General features: G+C 41.4%; 1 protein-coding gene across 1 annotated transcript in view; it reads left to right on the top strand.

Annotated features, from left to right (window-relative positions):
* The first annotated feature begins 16,282 nt into the window (after nucleotides 1-16,282).
* Nucleotides 16,283-23,065, top strand: part of LOC135937277 (microtubule-associated protein futsch) — a 47,636-nt gene continuing 40,853 nt past the window's right edge. The window contains exon 1 of the mRNA XM_065480402.1: nucleotides 16,283-16,495. Within this exon, the coding sequence (XP_065336474.1) occupies nucleotides 16,321-16,495 (175 nt within the window). The 5' untranslated portion in view covers nucleotides 16,283-16,320. The remainder of the gene's footprint in view (nucleotides 16,496-23,065) is intronic.

Raw genomic sequence — 23,065 nt, 5'->3', positions numbered from 1 at the left:
GGCAAACAGGGAGATAAACAAAGTAAAGTCGACGTGTCTCCTGGTGAAGAGCGAAATCCGAAAGTTTACGGAGAGCGAGCAATCGAGACCGGCGAAAAGAAACCTCCTTTCGGCTCATCTTCAGCGCAGCTATACAAAGGGCTCTTCTGAGAGAGCGAGCCTAACTTCAAAAGGCGCAAGTGGAATAAGAAGAGAGAACGAACACAGAGCGCAGGCTATTTTGATAACGAGCCTCTAAACGTTTCTTAAACTTTGGAATAGGAGTGGGCATGGCACAATGGGGTGGAGAATGAAAGATGACGCTTGCTGCTCCTGAACGAAACTTGCTGCTGCAATACCATCGTTCTTTTTAGTAATATATGAATGCAGGACTGGTTAGTTCTTCTCATACAGAACACAACTAGGCAATGATAAACATTTATATTATTCGGAACACAAAAATTTAATGAGACTTGAAATTAACTATTTTAGTTTTTAACCGATGTTAAAATAAATTTAACCTTTCTTAGACTGATAATGTATAAAAAAGTTTTTAAACTCCAAAATAACAAATAGACAATTAATCTGTACCTAAATTTACGGAAATACGGTTTCATGTTGTGTGCTTCTATAGTTTATGAATAACATTTTTATGGAAGTTACCGCATGACGGGAGATAGATAGACGAGGGATGACCCTATTGAATGCGAAAAGAGATGAAAAGCTCGATTTCACAATGTTTTTTTCGGCACATCATCTTTAAAAGGGCGGATAATGCGCAGCGAGGTGTTCTTGAGAGGGTTCGTTCCGCCGCACAAACTAAATTCAACGTCTCCGGCGTACGTAAGTTTTTTGTATGCGTGCGTAGTGCGCCGTTCAGACACAAAGAAGATCCGCATACCCTCAGCATCCGAGAGGAGCAAAAAGAACCGATTTGGCGTGCGCGATGAGCGCGGCGCATCCGAGAAGAGTAACTTTTGAATTCGGATCGAGGCAAATTGTATAAAAGCGTCAGTTAAGCAGTGGGGAGTTTCGGCAGAGGCGCCGCGGGGCCAACGCCGATATTGAATTAGCCGGAGCAGGGCAGACGAGCGAAACTATAGTACAGGCTCGTCTGACTCCAACATGATAGGCGACAGGCACGTGCACTCGTTCCCACAATCTGCCGAGTTAACGTTTGTCTTTGCTCAATCAAGTAATTTCCTCGTGCACTCTGCTGGAGGGAAACTTGATTGCCGTGTTCTGTTTTTGATCGTTTACAAAATCATCTGAGGGAGGAAAGCACAACGAAAAGATTCTATCCAATATTGACCAAGACCGTGCAGTGCACCCCGTTTCAGAATTTTGCACCCCAGAATTATGAAATGGGTATTGCACCCCATTTCAGAATGAACACGGAACCAGAAATATTTTAACCGGCAAAGAACCGGAGATGATTTCAATAAACCAATTTTTTTCGGTTTTTCTTTATCAGTTTAAATTAATAACAACATTTCTTGCCGCAACAAAAAAGCAGGCTGATAATTTTAGAGTGGTTTTATTGTTAGATATCAAGAAATTCTACTGCAAAAAAATTATCGAATTTGTGGGTTACTTGTACTCCTTTTTAGCCAGTTTCTTGAGAAATCGAGCTGAACCCTAAATAAGAGAATGAAAACAGCCCTGTAATCTGCATGAAATAATAACTAAACCAGCTCTTCACTTCGCTCTACTAACAATACAGCCCCATTGTATGTGTGCAGAGTGCTACATTTCGCGAGCAAACTTTGAAGCAAGTCACTTCGCATGCAAATATCAAGGCGGAGGTCGGTTATCTCGGGGAAATCGCGTGGATCTTGCGCCAATCTGGCCGCGCGCAGATTACGCCGAGTCGACGTCAAAAAGCCGGCGCTCGTCCTTTCGCAGGGCGAGCGACAGCCAAATGAGGAGCATGCTCGTTGCAGTGAAAATGCAGAGGGCGCTTGGCATGCATGACACACTTTCCGACTTTGATCCCAGCTGGAGAGAGAGCCATAGGACCGGCTCTTTGAAGCTCCAATAAACAAAGTACGGTCGCCGTACTTACTTATTTACTCGCCACGTTGTAATAACGTGTATCTGATTGTGGCTAGGCCGGCAGCAAAACGGCGTCTCAGCGTTTCTGCGCGATCACACGCTTGCCAGCTGCACCCGGGCTCCGGCAACCGCATCTGCGACTTCAAATTGATTGCGCAGACAAAAAGGCAAGCACGGGCGTTGGAGACAAAGTGGCACTTGTGCGGTTTTAGGTGCGATTCTGGAATATTAAATTTAAATGTGTATTTGTGATTCCATGGGACAAGGAATAGGAGATTCCCTGGCCGTGAAATGAGATATTTAGTGAAGCGAACTGCACTGCTTGATTTCCCCGACGCAACATCAAATTACTAAATGCATCTTGAGAATTCGTTTGAATCGAAGTGCAACAGAATCACTAATTGAAAACTTAAATATTTACGAGGAAATTCAATTCATAAATTAATCGAGCCAATCAGGCTAAAGCTCTCCAGATGCACTTGAATAATGTAGAGGCCGAGTTTGGTATTCAACCTGCTCGGCCTGGGAGTCGCGCGGGCTGCATACATCCGCAGCCTGCAGGCGCTTTGGCCGAGCAGACGAAGAAATATTCACGACCGCGGAAGTCTATTATTCCTTTGCTGAGCACGCGACGGAAATATTTTTGTCGAAAAATGTCTCTAGTTTTGTAAAATAAACGGTTGCAGTACAATTATTATCGTTTTATTTACTATTGCGTTTTTCAAGCGGCATGTATACCAACACATTCCCAGTTCTTGGCATGCAAAGTGTAATTTTTTAACAGTGCAATGCGGCAGATAGACAGATAGGAGAAACCAGAATTTACTGCTGAAACACTCTAACGATTGCTTTTGCTCAATACCTACGGTTTTTTACTTGGATGCAAGGCGTGCTGTTTGCCCAATGCCTAGACTCCCGAGCCATTCAATCCACACGACTTATGCCAAAAATTTGATAAGCACAAAAAATCGCCCTTAAAATATGGATTAAAGATGTTTGCTTATTGGTCTATAGAGACTTTAATGTACATTAAAAAATTTCTATAATACAAGTTCTAGTAAGGTCAAGGGTTTCATACAATTAACTTTCTGTATGCTCCGAAATTTCTGCTCTCATGTACAGAGCGTCATGAAAATTTTGCATCGAACCTCTTCAAAATTTATCTGATTGGTTCTGAACTTACCGACGCCCCAACGATGATTGCCCAGAACTGGAAATCGGCCTTTTTCAAAAACCGACAAATTTTCACGAAAACACCTGATATGGTTTCCACTTTTTAATTTGCTAAAAAAAACTGTGTACTGTAGTCTCATAAAGAGCGTTTTATTACCTGGGATTTTTTTTAAATAATGTGTATGAGCCACTTATGTGATTAATCCTTGCTCTGAAAAAAAAAAAAACCCGAATGGTTTGCAATTTCTGTATAGGTCTGACTTGATTTGGAGAAATAAACTGAATTGAATTAAAACATTTTTTCTGTTCGTATTTGGTTTAGTAATATATACAAGTACTTTGTGGTAAAAAATATCAAGCAATATGTGATAAATTTTGCATGGTGGGGTCTGTAAAAGTTTGCGCTTAGTGCGCTTGATTTGACTCTCACACTTTTTTCATTTCAAAGGAAACTCAACTTAATTCCTGCTAAGGTAGAGTTTTGTGTTTCCGCTTTTCATTGTCAGGAATGTCAAGTGTGTGTATATAAAATGTCCTTTGCACGCAATCTGCGGTGATCCTTTTCCCAGACTGGTTTTGTGCACCCAATGTTTGTTCCCGATCGACCGCTCCAAGAGTAGACAAACCGATAACAAAGGCACAAAAGTTTTTTCGCCGTCAGATTTCAATTCATGGCAGCGACAGACAGGGACGGGATAATAGTATAGCTCAGGAGTCTAGCAACACGATGTTGCCGGCCGAGACTGCTTACTCTTATTTATGTATTAGTGTGGCGATGGAATGGGGGGAGTGAGTGGATTGCGGTTTCTGATACGACTGCGTGCGTCTGTGCCGGCGATGTCATAACTCTGGCTACGTGTTTTCGACAAATGAGCACTTTCTCTGTGCACACTCACAAACATTGCGGTTGGCCAGCGAGCTCGTGTCCCTTAATTAAAAGCAAGCGGCCGTTTTGCTGACTGGCAAGCTATTTAAAATGCTGTTCTGAGTAGCTCATTGTTGTTTTTCAATTTGCAGACGACGCTTCCGCTGTTGACTGAAGTAACACGCTCATAAGCAAGTGGGTGGGTGAATAGCACGCATTTTCCATTTTCCGCTACCGCAGCCCAGGCAATTTTCGCAGCGTACATTGGAGTGCATTATCGAGGCGCTACGTGGTTGGCTGTGGGCGGATCTCGTTTTAGCACGTGCTACAGAAATGTAACTGGAGATGAGAAGCAAGTACTACTTAAAAGTACTTTTATGAGAGATTACTGATAAAGTTTGCGGGATTATTTCTAACAAATTAAATGGAGTGTTAAAGTTTAACCAGAGTGAAACAATGATTTAGGCCATTCAGTAAACCAGGATGCTTTTTAGCGGAGTGTACTTCTTAAAACTGAAATTATTTTCTTCTTTCAAAAGCAGCAAAAGGAAAGAATGTTCACATCAGAAGGTATTAAAAATCAATTAAAAATCTTTACAGTGCAAATTAAAATCTGTATGGGATTTAATAACCCATACAACATCAGTATATTCAAGATATTTTTGAGTATGTAATAAAAACAAAGATATACATCTTAAATGTGACGTTATTACCGTTTAAATTATCTTTATCTCAAAAGTTCACTTAAAATCTCCAGAATAATCAAGATTTCGTAGTAGACGCACATACTATGAATTAATTTCAAGAAATACTGCCGTCCTACAGCTTGGCTGAATACGAACGAACAGTTTTACGACCTCCATTCCGATCGTAAACTGTGCAAAAATGCGTGGATATTTATTCGTGCGCGGCGCCTTTCGCGAAGGCAATCAATAAAACGCGAGCAAGCACCTCAAGGGACGAAAGCGAACGAACGGCGCGGTCGGGAGGCTGCAAAACTAATGAGAACGAATGTCTGTCTGACAACACAGCGCTTTTTCTTTATGCCAGTGTGCAACTTAATTAAGTTGCGGCAAGCAGTGCAAACAAATTCACTTGGCTCCGCCATGCGAGTAATGCGCCTCTGCGCGCGGCGATGATTTGCATTTAATTAATCGGGCTGCATTCGCGCACCAGAGGAGTCGGTGAATGCATGTGCAGAGGTCAATTATGGCTGACGAAAACAAAGGAAACACTGCCAGTCAGATTAATGAGCATCGTCGTTGCGAATACTCACTTATTGCAATCTTGGCAAAATTGACTTTTCAGCTGCGTTGCTGCATGGCTGCACACCATGAACGGAGATTTCCAGTTCAAAAAATGGTCAACAACAAATTGAGTACATGTTAGGTTACAGCGCACTCGCGACATAAGAGCAAAGGAAGAAGAGATCATGAGATAGGAGCTAGAACACTCGAAGCTTCTTCACCGGAATTGTAATTTTATTCTCCTTTATTGTGTCAAATATAAAAGAAAATTTAAATGTAAAATATTTGCACTTGCAATTTAAATTATTTTTGAGGTAGTTGAATTTTTACCATCAACGAAAGAAAAATGTAGAGAAGTTAGAAGATATACATTATAATATCAATTTTTATTTTAGCAACTCGTAAAATTCGGCTTTTTGTTGAGTGCCAGTCACTGCTTGTTTTCAATCTTTTTCGCGCTGACAAAACGTTTTTTACGATTGAATAAATCATTCGAATTTAATAAAATGAGGCGTCTCAAAACATCCAGGGCAATTTAAAATGCTGCATTTAAAACACATATTCGAATGTCAATTTCAAATGACGATGCACAGCTCACAACTATGTTTATTTTAGGTTCAGAGTGAGTTATTTTTTACTATGAGCCAGCATAAACCCAATTTTAACACACAAGACAAATGCAAATCAAACGAGAAGGTTCTCAGTTCAGTGATGTTAGAACAGCAAAGCTTCAAACCTGTGAAAATTTGAATGGTGATTTATACATAAGATCGTTGACATATTTAATTACCATTTCTATATATTTTAATTTAACTTGATGATGTTAAGCTAATAAAACAAATGTGTGTGTCAAAGTCGTTTTAATGAATTTTTTATAATTGTAAGTGATTCAAGCTCAATGAGAATTTCTAGCGTTTTAAGTATTCTTCAATTACATTCTAATTGGAAATCGAGCAGTGTGCCTTTATTCTGATCTTAGAAATGTTTCCCACCATTTCATCAGAACAACCCCTTTAATAGCACCTGGAGATTTGAACAGGCGATTCCAAGTTCCCTCGGCAGCCCTGCCCACACAGCAGCAAGATCAGACCACGATACACAATCGTCGAAACACAGCCACGTGCAAGCCGATCCAATTAAAAGGAGTATATGTGCGTTATATACCCACCAGTTCGTTCGATCAGCGCGTACTGCCGCAGACGAAGACGGCAAATATTTGCGTCACACGCGTTACATCAGCCGTCGCGATCCAGAGGCGATAATTAAGGCACACACCTGCTGGCGGCCGGGCTAAATCCTCGGCAAACAGCACCCGCCCCGCTCTGGTGCAGTAATTCCCGGGGCGTTATGTCATTCATTGTGTCAACACCAGAGGAGACGCAGAATTCGTCTGCTAATCGCCTGCTTTATTATTAAATTCGCGGCCCACGCCTAACGAGAGTGGAAACTGTATCTCTCTCTCTCTCTCTCTCTCTCTCTCTCGCGACAGCTCAGCGCAGAGGGCAAAAAGAGTACTCGCTGCTTGCTTTTTGCGTTATGACTGCCGCTGTTGGCGTCGTCGCAGCTTTTGTGAAACTCGCGCTGCTCGCTGCCTTGTTTGCGGTCTGATCTCGCGGTGTGATCTCCGCTGCCTTGCCAGTCTCACCACGGCTAATTGAGCGCTTTTTGCGAAAGTATGAGGCCTGAGCATGAGCAAACACACATCAGGCACATTCTTGGCGCGTTTGTTATATGAATGGTTCCTGGAATTGCGGAAATTATTAGATTACACCAGGAATGTCGACAGTAAAAGTGCCGTGAGCGCTAACTTTGTTCGAGTTAAATGTGAGTTTTAGACGAGTTTCAGAAATTTATGATAAATCTTCATTATTCCTCCTAATGGTGAACCGTTAAAACGCGTTAAATCGACCATTTTGATTTAGCCATGAAAAGAACAGCATAAATAGATTTTCCAACTTAAAACTTTATTAAATTTGTAGAGAATAAACATTTTCACCTGACATATCAGGGAGAACATTTGCAATTATAAAACGATTTTACTTTCAAGCTTAACTTAAAGCAGAAAAAAGTTACGTTTAACACAACTTGAGATTTGAACAAACTATAAACGTGAAATCCACTTAGAGGCATATAACAAAATTTAATATATCACGTATGATGGGGGGGGGGGGGAACGAGATAACACTTTTCCGCTTCTGCCATGCAGCAGCCGCATAACGCAGCTCAAAATTACGTTTTGCTAATTCTGCCGCGCCAACGAGGCCCCTAATCGAATTACACGCCAGCAGCGGCAGTCGGATTTTTCTCATTAAAATTTTTGCGGAGCATTACATCATCAAAGTTGTTGTGGCGGCGCGTACAAAAGGGCCCGCGCGTGTGCCTGCATTCGAAAATAAAAACCAGCCGCAGCTCAAGTTGTGAGAGCGCGAGCTCTAGGTCCGTGTACCGAGAAAATGCTGCACGCTGGGCAAAAAGAGAAAAAATCGTGAGCGCGGTGTGGTTCGGAGCACTTGAGTTGGCCGAGAGTGCAGCGCGCTCCAGTAACTACAGCGACGCATTCAGTCGTGACTTAATATCACCTGCGATGTGTCTCTTTCGAGCAGAAAAATCTAACGTATATATATATGACGAGAAAAATCAACCGAGTGAGCAGGTGACTAGAGCACGGGCGCTTGAGTTTAAAGCAAAATAACGAGGAACACAAAAAACATTGTGTTGAAAAAGTGACACAAATTTTTAGGAATAAGAACACTCGATTAACTGAATATCATAAACCTTAAAACTTATCACTAATATTTATGCTTTTTTGTTTTCTAGGAAAGAGATTATTTGTTACCAGGAGAGAGATGATAAAAACCAGACTGCTTTTTTCGTCTTGCTGAAAAATAAAATATTTAATGCATGCAGTTCTGCTGTACAGCGTCTGACATTGTCAATGTTTGATCTGCTCTTTCGTGTGAAATTAAATGTTTCATGCTGAGTTGCACGCCAGCTACTGTTAATTTTAGCCTGGGGATGTGACGTCAATGTTCGCAAGTAGTGCTGGATCTAACCTAGGAAATGAATTCAAAATCAGAAATATGAAATCGATGGTTCAGACTTCATAGCACTAATACGTAAGAATTAATTTGTAGTTTTTCTGACCTTAAGAATATTAACTAAAACAGCGACAATTTTTCATAAAATAAAAAACGTAAATTCAAATCAAGAAGCATTATTTTTTGGCATTAAAATTTTTACTTTCAGGTTAAATGTTTCAATAACACGAGTTTTCCTGAATTTTTATTGGTTAGTATTAACAACGAGTTTTTTCAGGTCAAAAATATTAACGATTTACAGTAGAGCTTTAAAGGCCAACGATTAAGAACACTTTGCAATTATGACTAAAGCAGTTGTTCATTTTAGTAAATTGGTTCTTCCATGTGGCGCTTTCTTTAATTCAATTATTATTGAGCTGATTTTCTCGAAAATTTGAACGGCAACCTGGGAAAGTCTTTCCTACTTTTTAGATAGTATTTCAACCAAAGGTAAAAAGGATTTCTCACAAATTTTCTATAAAGCTTTACTTAAATTATTGAAATGCGGTTGTCTTATAAGCTGCAACTGGCCAGGATATTTAAATCTGACCACGCAGTAACGTAAATATTGTAGATTTAAATTTGAGAAAAATCTAGTGCTCCAAAGGTGTGAACTAAATCCGCCAAATAATTTAAAATCGAATAAATATAATTTACTCCTGCAGTGCAATTTATTCTTCATATTTACAATGCACTTAAACTGCAACCAATATATATGATGACAAATAATCACACCCAGCGTACGAAAGCTGTGATTTTTTATATTGCCGTTCCCCGGGGGGCCACGATCCGTCACTCTCTAGGCATCTATTCACAATTACAGCTGTGTTTGCATTAAGCAGGAGTAATAAGGACACTCGGCTCGGCAAACAGAAGCTTACGCGTTGTCCTCTGGGGCGCGCACAGAAATTTGCCCGACAGAGAAGCGTCGTCACCAGTGTGCAAATAAATAAACTCGCGGCGCTATTTTTCTCGGCCCAAAGTGCGGCGGCCTTTTTCAGCAGGCAGCTCGTCACGGCTGTTAAATGTGCCGAGTGTGCACGTTCATTCATGCATCGAGAGGCGGCAGAGTATTGATCAGCACAGGAGGCGCGATGCCAACAGCCAGATTCGCCATCCAGCTGAGACATGCCGGCAAAAAAGCACTTTTCGGGCAGCGCACGTGTATTCGAGGGCTGTGAAAGATGGCTGCTTCAAAGTGGCGTTTTCTTTCATTCAATTATTATTTAGGGGTCAGAAAAATAGTCTGGTGAAGTCAGTTTTAACGCTACACAGAATCGATGGAAACTTGAGTTCCTCCGCAGCAATTCATTACTGGTAATTTTTTTTTTAATATTACTAAGTTTAGCGAATAATTCAAACCAGATCAGTTACAACCACAAATCTAATTGTTTCAAATATATATTTTTTTTAATTTCATTTCCACTTTATGTGTATTAAGTTACCAAAAGATCGTGCTTACGGTCTGTCCTTTTGAAGAGTTCTTGTTTGCAAGTTCAAGCTTAAACTGTGTATGGTCTTACCTATGCTATTCACAAATTGACACCAAAACTCATACTCATTTTGGACTTTCTGACATATTTTGATCAGATGATGAAAATAGTACCAAAAGAAATTAATTTTCATCTTCTTCACGTACCTATCTAAAATTAACGAAGCCGAAATCTAACTGCATTTTTATTTCGATAATATAATTATCAAGTCAGCCCGGGCTCTGACAAATCGTAAATGCTGATTTAAAGACGTGAACTGCAATTAAATAATTATTTTTCAAAACTAAAGATATTACTCCTAAAATTTGTCAAAAAAAACTCCATAATTTGTTTTGAAACAGCCACCATTTCCTAACATTCCTTTGATATAGCTATTTTTAACATGTATTTCCAAACAAAATGCATGCGACGCAACCTTATATAAAAAATAACTCTAATCCAAAAATAAATATTAGAAAAAATTCCAGGAAGCCATCGCAAGTACAAATTTTTTGTCTGCCTATTTCCACGTTTGCTGCAAATTTACTTGTAAATTTGTCTAGATTTAGATTTTAATAATATCTCCCCTGGTTTGGCTGAATTCATTCCTCGGGAGTCAGTATTCCAAAGCTCAATTAACATTTCAAATTTTTAAGGAGGCAAAAACTACTGAGAATTTTAAAGATAATATTGAATTGATGAATTAATTAAATCTATTTTCCACATTGGAATCTGCAAATGTTACACATCCCTCTGATCGCGAGCCTGATTGAGCAACAGCCGCGGGCAAATTGCACCTCTTGGCACGTTCAGTGTGCTTTTTTCGCGGCGACCCCATCAATCACGGTCTCAAAATTCACCGAGGCGGATTTCTGCGATGAGCAGCACACTTATCAGCGTTCATAATGCACGAGAGTCGGTGCGCGAAATTGCGCCGGTAATAGAATAGCAAAACGCCTGTGGGGGTGAGAAAGGTCATACGCTGGCGCGTGTGCGGAGCGTGTGTGTATGTTTCGCCGCGCTCTTCTTTCTCGCAGCTCATGAACTAGTCATAACGCCGTCTTATTTATTATCTGCAGACGATCACCTTTGACGTCACTACCTCTCGCCTGCTTTCAGACAACATCCTCCTGCTGGGTCGCATGTACTCAGAATAGGCAGGTGGATTTTAATTTCTGATCTTTAGTTACGGACTGAAATTTAAACCGTTTAAAACTCTTCTCATGCTGACCAATTTAACGCTAATTTTTATAAAGATTTTGCTGATCATTTTTGCCTTTGGTCGTGTGATTTCAAAAATAACATTTGTTTGACTGTAATTATTTAAATCATGAGCAATAAACAAACAGATTTTTTAGGACCTCAACATTGGGTTGAAAAACTGGTTTAATTGGAAACAGCTAATTTTAATTTACACGGACGATGTGAAATAGGAGGGGGTTGATTAAGAAACTTTATACTATGCACTATTGTTTTCAACCTTTGAATTAATTGTACTTCTCAAATTTCTACCATATAAATGCAGGAGGGTAGTTGATGTTGATACCTTTCAATTTCCATTAGGGCGACTCATGTTTTTATATAAACAGGAAAACAAGGTCACTAATATCAGTGGCATGTGATCCCGCTATCTCCACCTTGCTTGAAATAACTAGTCATGGTTGTGTTCCCGCAGTTCATTGATCATACATCAGTGTTGTTCAATGTTCCTCGCACTTAAATTATATTATGATATCATATGTGTTGTCAAGAACTTTATCATTTAGTTTAAGTGTTGATTGCCCTAGATTTTTAATTTTCATTCTAACACAACACGGAGGAAGTGATTCTGATATATGTTAAAAACAACTTATTGTTAGTATAAAGCCACATAATAATTTTCAAAAATAGGAACTAAAATCTAATAAATCCCATTTAGATAACAAGCAATTCAGAGAAAGAAAATTACTGCGTTCAATTCCATAAAGAATCTGTCACGTTAATGGAATCTAAATTTTCCAAGCACACAAGGATATTTATTATCCACCAGCCTTCAGTTCGGCGAATAGAGCATTTCTTCCGCTTGGAAAGAAAAGTTCACTGGGGCCATTTATTGGAGAAGTTACGGCCCACTCTCAATTTGCTCCGTATACAAAGAGATTCATCCAAGGAGTTCATATTCGAGTTGTCTGACTCGATTTGCGTCGAAAAACTCCTCATATCACGAACAAGCGAGCGAAATTGAAGTCCAAAGAGTTCTGCCAAATAACGACTCCCCTTCCTTATGAAAATTTCAAGTGAGACGTCGAAATGCAGGCACAGACAAACTTTAATCAATATTTTGTTGCCCAAGCAAAAGAGGCAAATGTCACGTTCGGGTGTATCCTTTTTTGCTAGCGATGTGCTGCATTATCACCGAGTAAATACTCTAGAGAAAAAATATTTTATGTAATTGTAAAGCAAATAAATTGTGAAAAACGTACTGAAAGGGTCTGCACGTTTTTAGAGTGGAGTACAACTTACTGGAACCAATTTCCTAGCTTCCAGGTCTATATAACATCTAAAAACTATAGCCTTAGCAATATTCGTTTCAAAACTTGTGTGTTTTTGTAATTTTCTATACTTCCTTTAAGTAATTTAACAAAAATAATTATTTTAGCTGTGGCGGACTTCATTTTTTTCGTCATTTTTCTACTTTCTAAGAATCTTTATGTAGCTTGGGGCATTTTACAAAATTCATCAAGCGGCAACATCTCAAAAGTTAATTAAAGATCTCAAACTAATATGTCCCATTTCTGAGCCACGACAAATTTCGCATCCCCTTGAGTCCTTGGCATTAGTCTGATTCGCGCAACGCTGCAGGCCTAATCACCACTCACTCGATCAATCACCGGCGGCTGCTTCTCTTCGGCGCCTTAGCCTCGCCTGCAATTAATTTCGTGCACAGGCTGCGTCACTGATGCTCTTTAGATGCCGCACCCTCGATACACCCCTATCGACCAGAACGTGCCCTCCATCAAAATATACATTTGAGGTGGAAACATGCCGTACTCGTGGAAGGATATGAAATTTATGATGATTTCATATGAGTCTTCTATTTTTTCCTTAGCGTCTTTGTTGAAGATGAACAAATTTTCGTGTTGGTTTAAGTTAAAAATTAATCTAAGGGAAGTTTGCATGCCATGCGTTGTCTTTTGCTAATGAACAACTATAAATATATGTAAAGTAATTAACTTGTTAAAGCTGTTCAATAATTGAAAATATTTTTGGTCAAATTTGGACTTTTTCGCGTGTTTAAGTTATAGTCGAGGCATATAATATAGCAATTATTTTAATGATTTTGGGCGACGCCTTTAATTCAGAGAGTGAGTTTTGCCGTAGCCTACTTACTATTATGAATTATTCCTGCTAACTCGGCCCACCCTTGATATTTGATGATGCAATATTTGAAAGGATAAATTTTTTATTTTGATAGAAAATAGTTGATAAAACTTGGCACCAACTTATACAATGAACCTGCTTTTGCCTAGAATCGCACCACCTAAAGCATCTCTCACTTATCTTTGGATTTTAATGTCCAAAATTTTAGCCGTCAGTTTAACTTGTGTAGGGCTTTAATTTACGGGTTTTTGGGCACGTGGTTGCCCTAAACCGGAACCAATGGGCTGAAACGGCTGCGTATGCGTAAATTACAAACTCATTTGCACGCCAACGGTGGGCCGTTCATTTTTGTTTGCTGCTCAGCCCGCGTCACGCTGGCGTTCATTCTCGCTTGCAGTGCGTTCTGCCGGCCGCACCGAAATAATGGGCCTATTATAATTTGCGAGAGCGTGTTTTGTCGGCGAGAGCGAGTGAGTTTTGGTCGTCGTTCGTGCCAGGCTAAATTGATTTTTGTGCTCGCCCGTTCCACGGAATTTACTGCAGTCGCTAACGAGCGCTAATTTGACGACAGCATATACAGCATTTTTATCGTGTGCCGGGTGAGAGGGTCGTCCTGAAATTTTTTCGCCAGTTTCGCGGTGGGTGATAAACGCACAGCTTAAACCGATTTCCGTTGGGTCGCCTGGACCGGCAAACCGATGCGACGGGGATAGATTGAGGATGTTGATTACTTTCGGAGGAAAACGAGGGGATGCGGTGCGAATATTGAAAATGATAAATGAGCAGCAGATATGTGTGGATTTGGCTGTCGCCTCCTCGTTTGTCATCACACCGAAACAAAGCGGACTTGATGACACAATTCAACTACAAACCCAAAATGCATGTTTCTGCCGTTTTTACACGGCAGAACATGACATTAATTTGTTAAACAAAATGTGCTGTCAAAATTCTAAGTGAAAATGTGTGATTTCAATCGCATACAGTATATCTCTGATCTTTGAGTTCTTTCCTTCCAAATAAAATACTACAGCATTTTAGCACAGTTTAAGTATTCAATTTGCGAAGTGCCAAAAAATGGATTAATTTTTAAACCATTCAAGAAGGATTAATAAATAATGCACGGAACAGATTGGAATTGTTCTCTTTTTATATGGAACTAAAGAAGGAAAATTTTGAAGGTATGAGCATTTTAGCAAAGTCTCAAGAGTATAAAGGTGAAATCAGAATTGCGCGGTCCGTGCTCGTTGCAGGGAAAACTCGCAAAGTTTATAATTTACTGAAGTTATGGTACGTCTAAATATCTGAAAAGCCAGCACCCAGGCCTCAGGAGCGGTGTCAAGAAGTTTCCCATGTACAGAATAACGCAGTTTTGTGTAAGAGCAACTTTCTTAAAAACAAGACGGGCCAAAACTTGGAGTCAACCTTCTTTTTGGCTTGGCTGTGCTTCAAAATTGGTTTCTGAAATTTAATACCTCGGTAACGAGGCGAGCCAGTCGTAATTTTCACGGGTAATTTTTTTCCACCGCCATTCTCCGGACAGCAACATTCTTTATTGTTTTTACAGTATAACAAATGTACAGGCATAAAATTACGCCTGGCGTTACGTGTCCTCCTAAGATAACAAATTGAAATTATACCGTCGCTACATGTTTTGTATGCGGGCACGCGTATGTCGGGACAGCAGTAAAAATGGCAAAGTGCAGAGACACCGCTGCCGGAATACATTTTTTCAAGGGCTGGCAATTATGCATGTTTTATCACGTGAGCTGAAATGATATACTGGCGTCAAGCATGGGATGTTTAATTGCGAGCACAACACTTTTAAACGTTGAGATTGTGTTTAGAGGGATGACCTGAACGGGCGTGCCGCATAATTCTCGTGATATTTGTGCACCTATATAAATAAGTAGAAAAAGTGTTGCCCTATAAAAACATACCAACGACCTGAATGAAAGGGACAAAATTTGAAAATTATACGAGTAAATTTTTTATTTGAATTTTAAAATTTTGCAATTAGATAAATGTGTGGAAAAAACGAATATGGCAGCCTGTTCCATTAGAACATCATTTTAGTAATCCGGATATTTACTATTGTCGTTTGTTACAATATTGAGCAAATACATTTATTTCTTGAAGGATGAACTATCTGCGGAGTGTGTGAGAAGGACACGAGGAATGATCTCATTGCAATTGAAACACCCTGCATTATTCATGGTAGGATCTGTTTTTTTATGGTAATTTAAGGTGCGCGACGTGGTAGCAAAAATGTAAATCAATGAATTTCATTAATGAGGAAAGAATACATAATAATTATTACATATGATATTTGAAAGCTATCTCCGAGCTAACCTAGTTGTTAGATTATTATTTGTAAATTATATATTTATTTGGCGAAGTTAAATTTATCTAATATATACCTTCTTCGCATCCAGTAAGGGCACAAATCAAGAAGACTGTCAGTCTTGATCTGGAAGCTCTTTCCTAACTCACATTTTGCCATAGGCCGAAGGATGATAAAATTGAGAATAGATACCGTCCAGAAGAGCCTGATCTTAAATTTTCGTATTTTCCGTACTTTGCAGCTTTTGGGCCAGCCCCAAGTGGCAAGTGGGGCGAACGTAAGCCAATTTTATTCGTGCCCAGTAGCAGTGGCCCCTCGAGCAGAGCGAATTTTTGCGCAAAGCTGCTGGCACCAGAGCTCAAACACATACACCGCTTTTTGTAACCGAATAAAAGATAAATTTTTTCGCCCAACTGCTCGCCCCTTACATTGTGATGCAGAGGGGCTGCCTGCCGCGAGTAAGGTCAACAATAATCAATACCACCAGTCTGCCGGCTGTCTCGTGAGCCGGCGAAATTAGGCCCAAAACCGCACCGAATCCGGTCCGAGGGGGGACCGAGCGCCGGCCGCAGCGACCCGGCGGCCCCCGAAGGTGGAGGGGCGGGCGGAGGAGGCCGACTGGCGGCCGTGGGGGCCGTTGGGCACACGCCCGGCCATTTCACAAGGACGAAGGCGCGCGCAGGAGCTGCCCCGTCTGCCACTTGGAGCGCTGCTTCAGCCGGCTGAGCGGATCATTCGCGTGAGCTCAGCCATGGAGGAAGCATCGGCGTCCTCCACGGCTCCGCCAGCCGCCCCCGGCCCGGAGGTGGCGCCCCCAGGTCCACCCCCGGCGCCCTCGCCGCTCTCCGGAGGCTACCTGCTCATCATCCTGGGCGAACCGCACTGCGAAGAACACAAGGACATCATCCTGCAGCGCCTCGCTAAAGGTGAGTTCCTGTCCGCCCCGACCAAACCGTCCAACCCTTATCAGTCTGCAGGGCCACCCTCCAGCCCGCCGGCCGACTCGGAGGCAGGATGAGGCTTATTTCGGCACGGAACGCTCATTTAATAGGCCGCTTCCGCGTGAGGCTTGCACTCGAAATTGCAAGCCGGCTCCGCTCCTCTGCTGTCAAGGCCTCGATGGTCGTTCAACATGCAAATTGCACCTTGTTTGCATGTAAAAGAATCACATAGACGTAGACAATGGCCGCTGATTTGAATAGACGACGGTCCTTTGCAGACGGCGGCGCCGGCTGTTTTGCACACAAATAAGTAGGTCGTCTCAAAAGAGCCGTTTTTGTCAATCCAATTGCATTAGGATGCAAAAGCGTTTCACCGCAAAGACCACACTGACAGGAATACCAAGCGATTATTTTTATAACAGCCTGATTTCACAACTTTTTACTCAAACAAAAGCCAAAAAATATTGACTGACCGTGTTAGTTCAGCGAATGGCCACAATGCTGATTTCTGCTTTCATTTTGGTCAGAGAACTCATTGAGGTAAAGAATTGATATACAAATTTCACTCAACATAAATATCTATAAATGAATGAATGAGAGTGTTGCAAGAATTATTAAATATCGTACTATGACACCAAAAAAGTATGGAGCGGCTAGAACGTCTCGAAAAATATTATTTTTTTCTGATAAACGTCATCAATTTGAATACATAAAAGAGGACAAAAATATTTTCTCCGGATATTACAAAATACCAGCTGTTTATTCGATTTTTTCCAAGTATAATTAGCCGGCAAAATGTCACCTGGCAATACTGTACTAAAATTAGCCATTTGAGGGTCTTGCAGTACCTTGTAGATACCTAGCCTTTCTGTTATTACTCATTATTAGTCACGTACTTCCTCAGCAGACACGTCAGGAAGTGCTCGTTGCAGTGCCGGTTAAATGTCACGAGAGCACCTCGGCCGTGATATCACGGCGGAAGGAGAAGCAATGAACCCAGCTGCCGTTTTCTGCCCAATTTGCTTACAGGGCGGGTGCGCAAATTGCAAATAATTGCGAAAAAGAAGGGCAAGGGTCGGCGACTGTCGTCTGCCCGTCTATTTTTTCCACATACACACGCGCCGCAAAAGGACGGCTATCGATCCGTGGTTCGGTCGTCCCCACCTAGCTTCTCCACGTCACACTCGCTTGTCGACATTATATTCTATTTTTCGGGCAATATTTTCTTTTCGAGGGTCGAGCACCACTCAAAGTAGACTAATGGATTCGAGAATTAAGCGTGATTTCAAGACTCGTCTGCATATATACGTGCGAGCAGTACATAATATTATGTGTGCATATGGCACCGATCGAGTCTCAACGGGCCTGCGGAAGGGAACGTGCGCTCGCACACTCTCCCTGTTATTAATTGACGAGACAGACCTTTAATGGAACGAAACAGCGAAAGGCAATTTGGAATTCACAGCGGTAGTAAACGAAAATGGTGAAAATGGCAGCAGTGCTCTTTGCGTGCTTTGAATTTTGATTGATCGATTGACGGGTGCGCCTAAATCGGTGGAAATTCAAATTTTTAACTTTTAAATCAATGGTTGATTAATTTTAAGCAACAAACATGATTTTTTACTATCTAAAAAAATATCAAAGATGACTGATCAAAATAAATTGCACAATTGTTAAAGACCAAAGTGCAATGCTGTGGCTGTCTCTTTTGATGCTATGATATCTGACCGATCTATTTTAAATAAGTTTGATATTTTTACGGTTCTTGAAACGGATTTAAAAACAGCATTGACGTCAACTACTTGTTTCAGAATTTTAAGTTAAACGGGCGTAACAGTAAATATATTTGAATAATTATATATCTTTTTTGAAAGTCATATCAGTTAAAATATTTTTTTCGAATAAACCTCCATTTCTAAAGAGACACTTTTACTAAGTGCTTGTGTTTATAAGCTTTATGAAAGGAAAACTCATTTTCAAAGGGGTTTTTGATAGATATAAATTTAAAAAAGGTGAATAAAAAATAATTGATAAAAACTTAACACTGGGAAAACACGAAAATATTAGAAAGTGCAATCAGAAAACAGCTCACAGCGTTGGCAAACAAAACTCAGTTTTCTTGATGGCTAAAAGAAATGCACCGCGCGGAAACAAGAAAATAGTAATTGTGCCAAATCTGCCGGCGCCCCCTTGCTCAAACTGCGTCGCTGTGTGCGACATAGTGGAAGCCGGCCGGCGCACCATTACCAAAGTTAATCCGCGCAAAGAGGTAGAGGAAAAAAGAAATGTGCGGGGCGCAATCTCCGTCTTAATCTGCACGCTCAGCACTTTGGTGTCTAGGCAGCCCCCTGAGTGTCGACTCACTGCGGTCGAAATGCTGTTTGCCAATGCGTGTGCTGTGCGTTTATTTACGATGCGCCGTCCTGCTGCTGCGACACCTTTGCATTTTCCTGTCAGCGGCTGGGGTGTGGCGCGTGATTTGCCTCGGCAATGAGCGAGCCACAGCGAGACGTTCGAGTCAAAGAGAGCTGGCGATCAATGAAGCACCACCGACCCACTTCTGAGAATTCACTTCCAGCCGCACTGCGCCCCTCCGCCCGTTCGCATTTTTTTCGTGCCGATTTTGGTGCACACCGCTCTTTTGCACCCCTTTCTGCTGATTTCCTCTGGAAATTATGTACAGCAGCAGGCCAGGGTGGGCGTTCGGGGATTGGTGCATTCCAACTTTTCGAAGTCACGCTGTGCCAGGCGGCTTTGATCAACACGGCGAAAGTGAATCTTTTGCGGTGCCGCTGTTGTGAAAGGAAACTGGGCCGACGATTCAAAAGAGAACACACACATGAATGGTTTGCTTAATCGATGTGTTGCTCTACTTTTTCGGGGTCAAAAATCAAAAGGAAAATGGCACAAGTGTAAAAATTCTAACCAAAAGCGCTGAGGATACGTGAATTATAAAACTCAATTAATTAATCCTCTCTTTAACACTGAATCTAATCGCGGCAGAAAATATCGCATAGCTACCATAAAATTTTTAATTTGATATATCTTTAAAAGAATCAAATTGTTTCCAGAGATATGTATGCATTCATTTAATAAACACAAAAATTGAAACTAAAAATAAACCTATAAATGGCTTAGCTAAACAAAAAAGGTCCTTTTGACAATGGGCCGTGTGGATCGATATAAGAAAAAAAATATAATTGATCCCTAAAGACAGGCGGGGCGCTATGATTGAGTGGATTGGCCAAGTTTGACAAATCCGTTTCGCGAATAAGCCAATTTGAGCAAAAACCCGCAGCGCAGAATCCCATTTTGACAAATTTTCACACACGGCCGGCTGTCGTCGGCTTAGGTGTTCTGCGCTGTTTGGAAGCCCAGCAACACTCGACTGAAAATAAGGCAGCTTATCAGTCATCGGTAAAAGGCAGCTTGAACAATGCGCTCTGCAACCAAGTGTATGTACAAACGTACATTATATACTGTACTGAGCAAACGCAACCCGCAGAGCAGCAGATAGGCGCCGTCCGTCCAGTCAGTTGGCGGGCCGTGGACGATATCATTTGCAGGGCCTTTTAACGACACCCGCAGGCCAGACAGACAAATTGATTTCTGCGAGCCACGGACCAGGGGTGTTTCCCCGCCAGGAAATTAATATGCCAAAATCGTGCACTCGATTGCAGCTGAGCTAGGAAGACCTTTTCGCTTCCGACTGGCGGCGGGTTTCTTTTCGTCGCCGGCATACAGCATGCATCGCCGACCGCCTCTCTTATTTTTAATAGCCGGCTCCGATCGCTATTATGCGCCGACTTTATCCGCGATCAATACTCGTCTACGCTTGCGAAGCAAGGGAAACAGGGGTTGGGTAGCTCTGCGCTTGCATTGGTTGCAATTTTCCGCTGCTGCTCATACAATGGTTTAAAAATACATCGGCCACTTTTGTAGGAATATAGAGTTGAATGATTAGCAGACTGGAAGGTACTAATTGAAAATTTGTATCATAGTGAAGAGACTGAATCGGCACGTTTATCCCAGTGAATTTATTTTGAAGGGTTTGATTCCTGGTTGATCATGCCAATGAGAGATGATGCACTTAAGGTGTTCACATACATTAAACTTCTTTAAAATTAGGAATTAAATTTGGTTTCAACCGACCATGAGAAGGAAAAACATTTTGTGGTTTTTCAAACAGTTTTTTTTAAATAACTAATGATAAACGGAATACCAGTGCTCCAGGAGCCCCCCTTCCCCCAAACAACAGTCTCAACCGCTCCAAATCTCATATCTCATCCACGAACATAGCACATTGAGCCAAGAAATAAAAGCAGTAGTAAAATTGAGCTACTTTCGTCGAGTTGCTCGAAATACGTAATAAATCTTCCAGTCAGCGAAATTGCCGAAATTGGCGAACAGACCACGTTCCCAAGTGCGTGCCAAGAAAAGAGAGGCACCGCGCTCACATGGCAAAATCCCGCTTGGCTGCGGCAAAATTGATCTTGCATGCGGCCTGCTAGGAAGCAAGGAAAACCGGGGGTAAAATTTATTCATTAGCGCGGAAAAAATTCCACCGGTGTCGGCTTGCGTGTTGGGAACACGGTGCGGGGTTTTTCGCAGCAGCTAAATATAAGTTTTGGAGTGCGTGAGTCATCGGCATGATTATCTCAGGTGGAGAGCGAGATAATTTCCGTCGTGTACGCGTTGGCCGAACGAAAACATATGGCCGACGAACGTAACCCTAACCACCCCGGCCGGCGTGAATCATGCATGCCACCCTTCACATAAACAACACGTTCTTCTGACTATGTATGAGTGTGTATCGTGATGGAAATAGACCCCAATCCACTTTGGTCACCGATCAAAAAAATCCTTTTTTCCTTTTATGCTGGTTGCATAAGCGAGTGTGGCGTTCCGAGAAATCATTAAAATTATAGCAATGGCCGATGGACATCATCCGGGTGCTTTTGTGTGCGGGGGTCGTAAACCGCGGGGTGCACTAAAAAAGTTAGCTTTTGCTTACGTAGTTTCCACCAGCTTATAAATTACGGGGGGTGTTTTTATTTCAGTGATAAAATGTTCGTTTTTTGTACTACTAAAAGGGAAAAGGCTGACTAATTTTTTTTTGCTTTCTCTGCGTGAGATAACCAAATAAAGACATTTTTATTTTGGAAATTAAGATCAATCGCAGCATTAGCTATTAACGATTATCCTTAATGTTCCTGATTAGGCAATGAACAATCTTTTAAAAAGTTCTTTGTTTGAATCCAATAAATTCAACTTACATTTCCGTTCCTAAATAAGCTTAAAAACAGATAATCACTTTTTATCTCCCTTTTATCGATTCCTTTTGACCAAAGCTATTCACGCCAAGCCTTATAAATTAGAAAGCATAATATCCCATGGTTAATAACGGAGTCAAATACGCATGAATGAATCCCGAGTCGAAATATTGTGGCGAAGAAGGAAACGTCACGCCCAATTTGCCACAAATCCAGCATTTTTGTCGGCGACACGCACCGCCGTCCACTAGACATAATAGTGCGGTGATAAGAGGTAGGCACATCAACAAGTTTACGCTGGAATTACCGTTAAAGCGCCAAATCACTTAATATCGCCCAAAGGAACAGAGTAAATTTACATATGTATCAGCAACAAAGTGGTGGCGAATCAATATCTGAAATCAGGTGGTAACACTCTACAAACAGAAGAGAATAAACAAAAGTCGTTTTTCTGCAATGCGATTGAAGTACTTCTTCAGAATGCGTTGGGCTCTGCTGGCCAAGTAATGAGATCATATTAAGCAGCACAAGATCCATTCACGGAAACGTATAGAAATAGCACCATGACCGGCAAAACGGATGAAATCGATAAAATCCAATTATTCGCGATGTGCGAGCAGCAGCAACGAGCTAATTCATGCGACGCAAAAGCCGCGACTGGCTGGCAGTGCGCTGTGGTTGGAGGGCGGCAATCTCTAGAAAAAATCGCCACAAAGCACTGCAAATTGGTTATTCATCCTTGCAGCAGCTTAGGGCAGCAAAAAATCTCGAGTGCCCCTGAGTAAGAATAACAAGCTGTGCTTCACAAATTCGCTTCTTGGCCTAGAAAGCGTATCAATAATGCCGCGCCGCCATGTTGGCACCTTTATACATACTGTCTCCATTCACGGTACACAATGGTGTCACTGAATGAAAAAAAAAATCGGCGGCGGCACTGCAGTGGGAAGGAAATACATATATATACAAAGCGCCAGTCTCTTCTGGCCACCGGCTCCACTTATTTATCGCGACGAATCGGCTGATTGCTTCGATAGACACGACACAGAGACGCGAACCAAGCTCAGTGCGCACTGCGCCCAACCGTCCAGATCGCGAAATTGTACAATTGTCGATCGTGCCGAAAGTACTTGAGTCTTGAATATCTCTGCAATTGACTGACTGAAGGATTTACACTTGGAGGGGAGATGCAAAACGGGAATCGATTTAAAGCAGCTTAGCTCATCGGAATAAGTTTCGATGGTAGTTTTACCAAGAAAATTTTATGATTGCTAAACTTCTGCGT

The sequence above is a fragment of the Cloeon dipterum genome, chromosome 2 (genome assembly GCF_949628265.1).
Source record: "Cloeon dipterum chromosome 2, ieCloDipt1.1, whole genome shotgun sequence".
Taxonomy (NCBI): Eukaryota; Metazoa; Arthropoda; class Insecta; order Ephemeroptera; family Baetidae; genus Cloeon; species Cloeon dipterum.
This window is presented reverse-complemented; position numbering and strand designations above follow the sequence as displayed.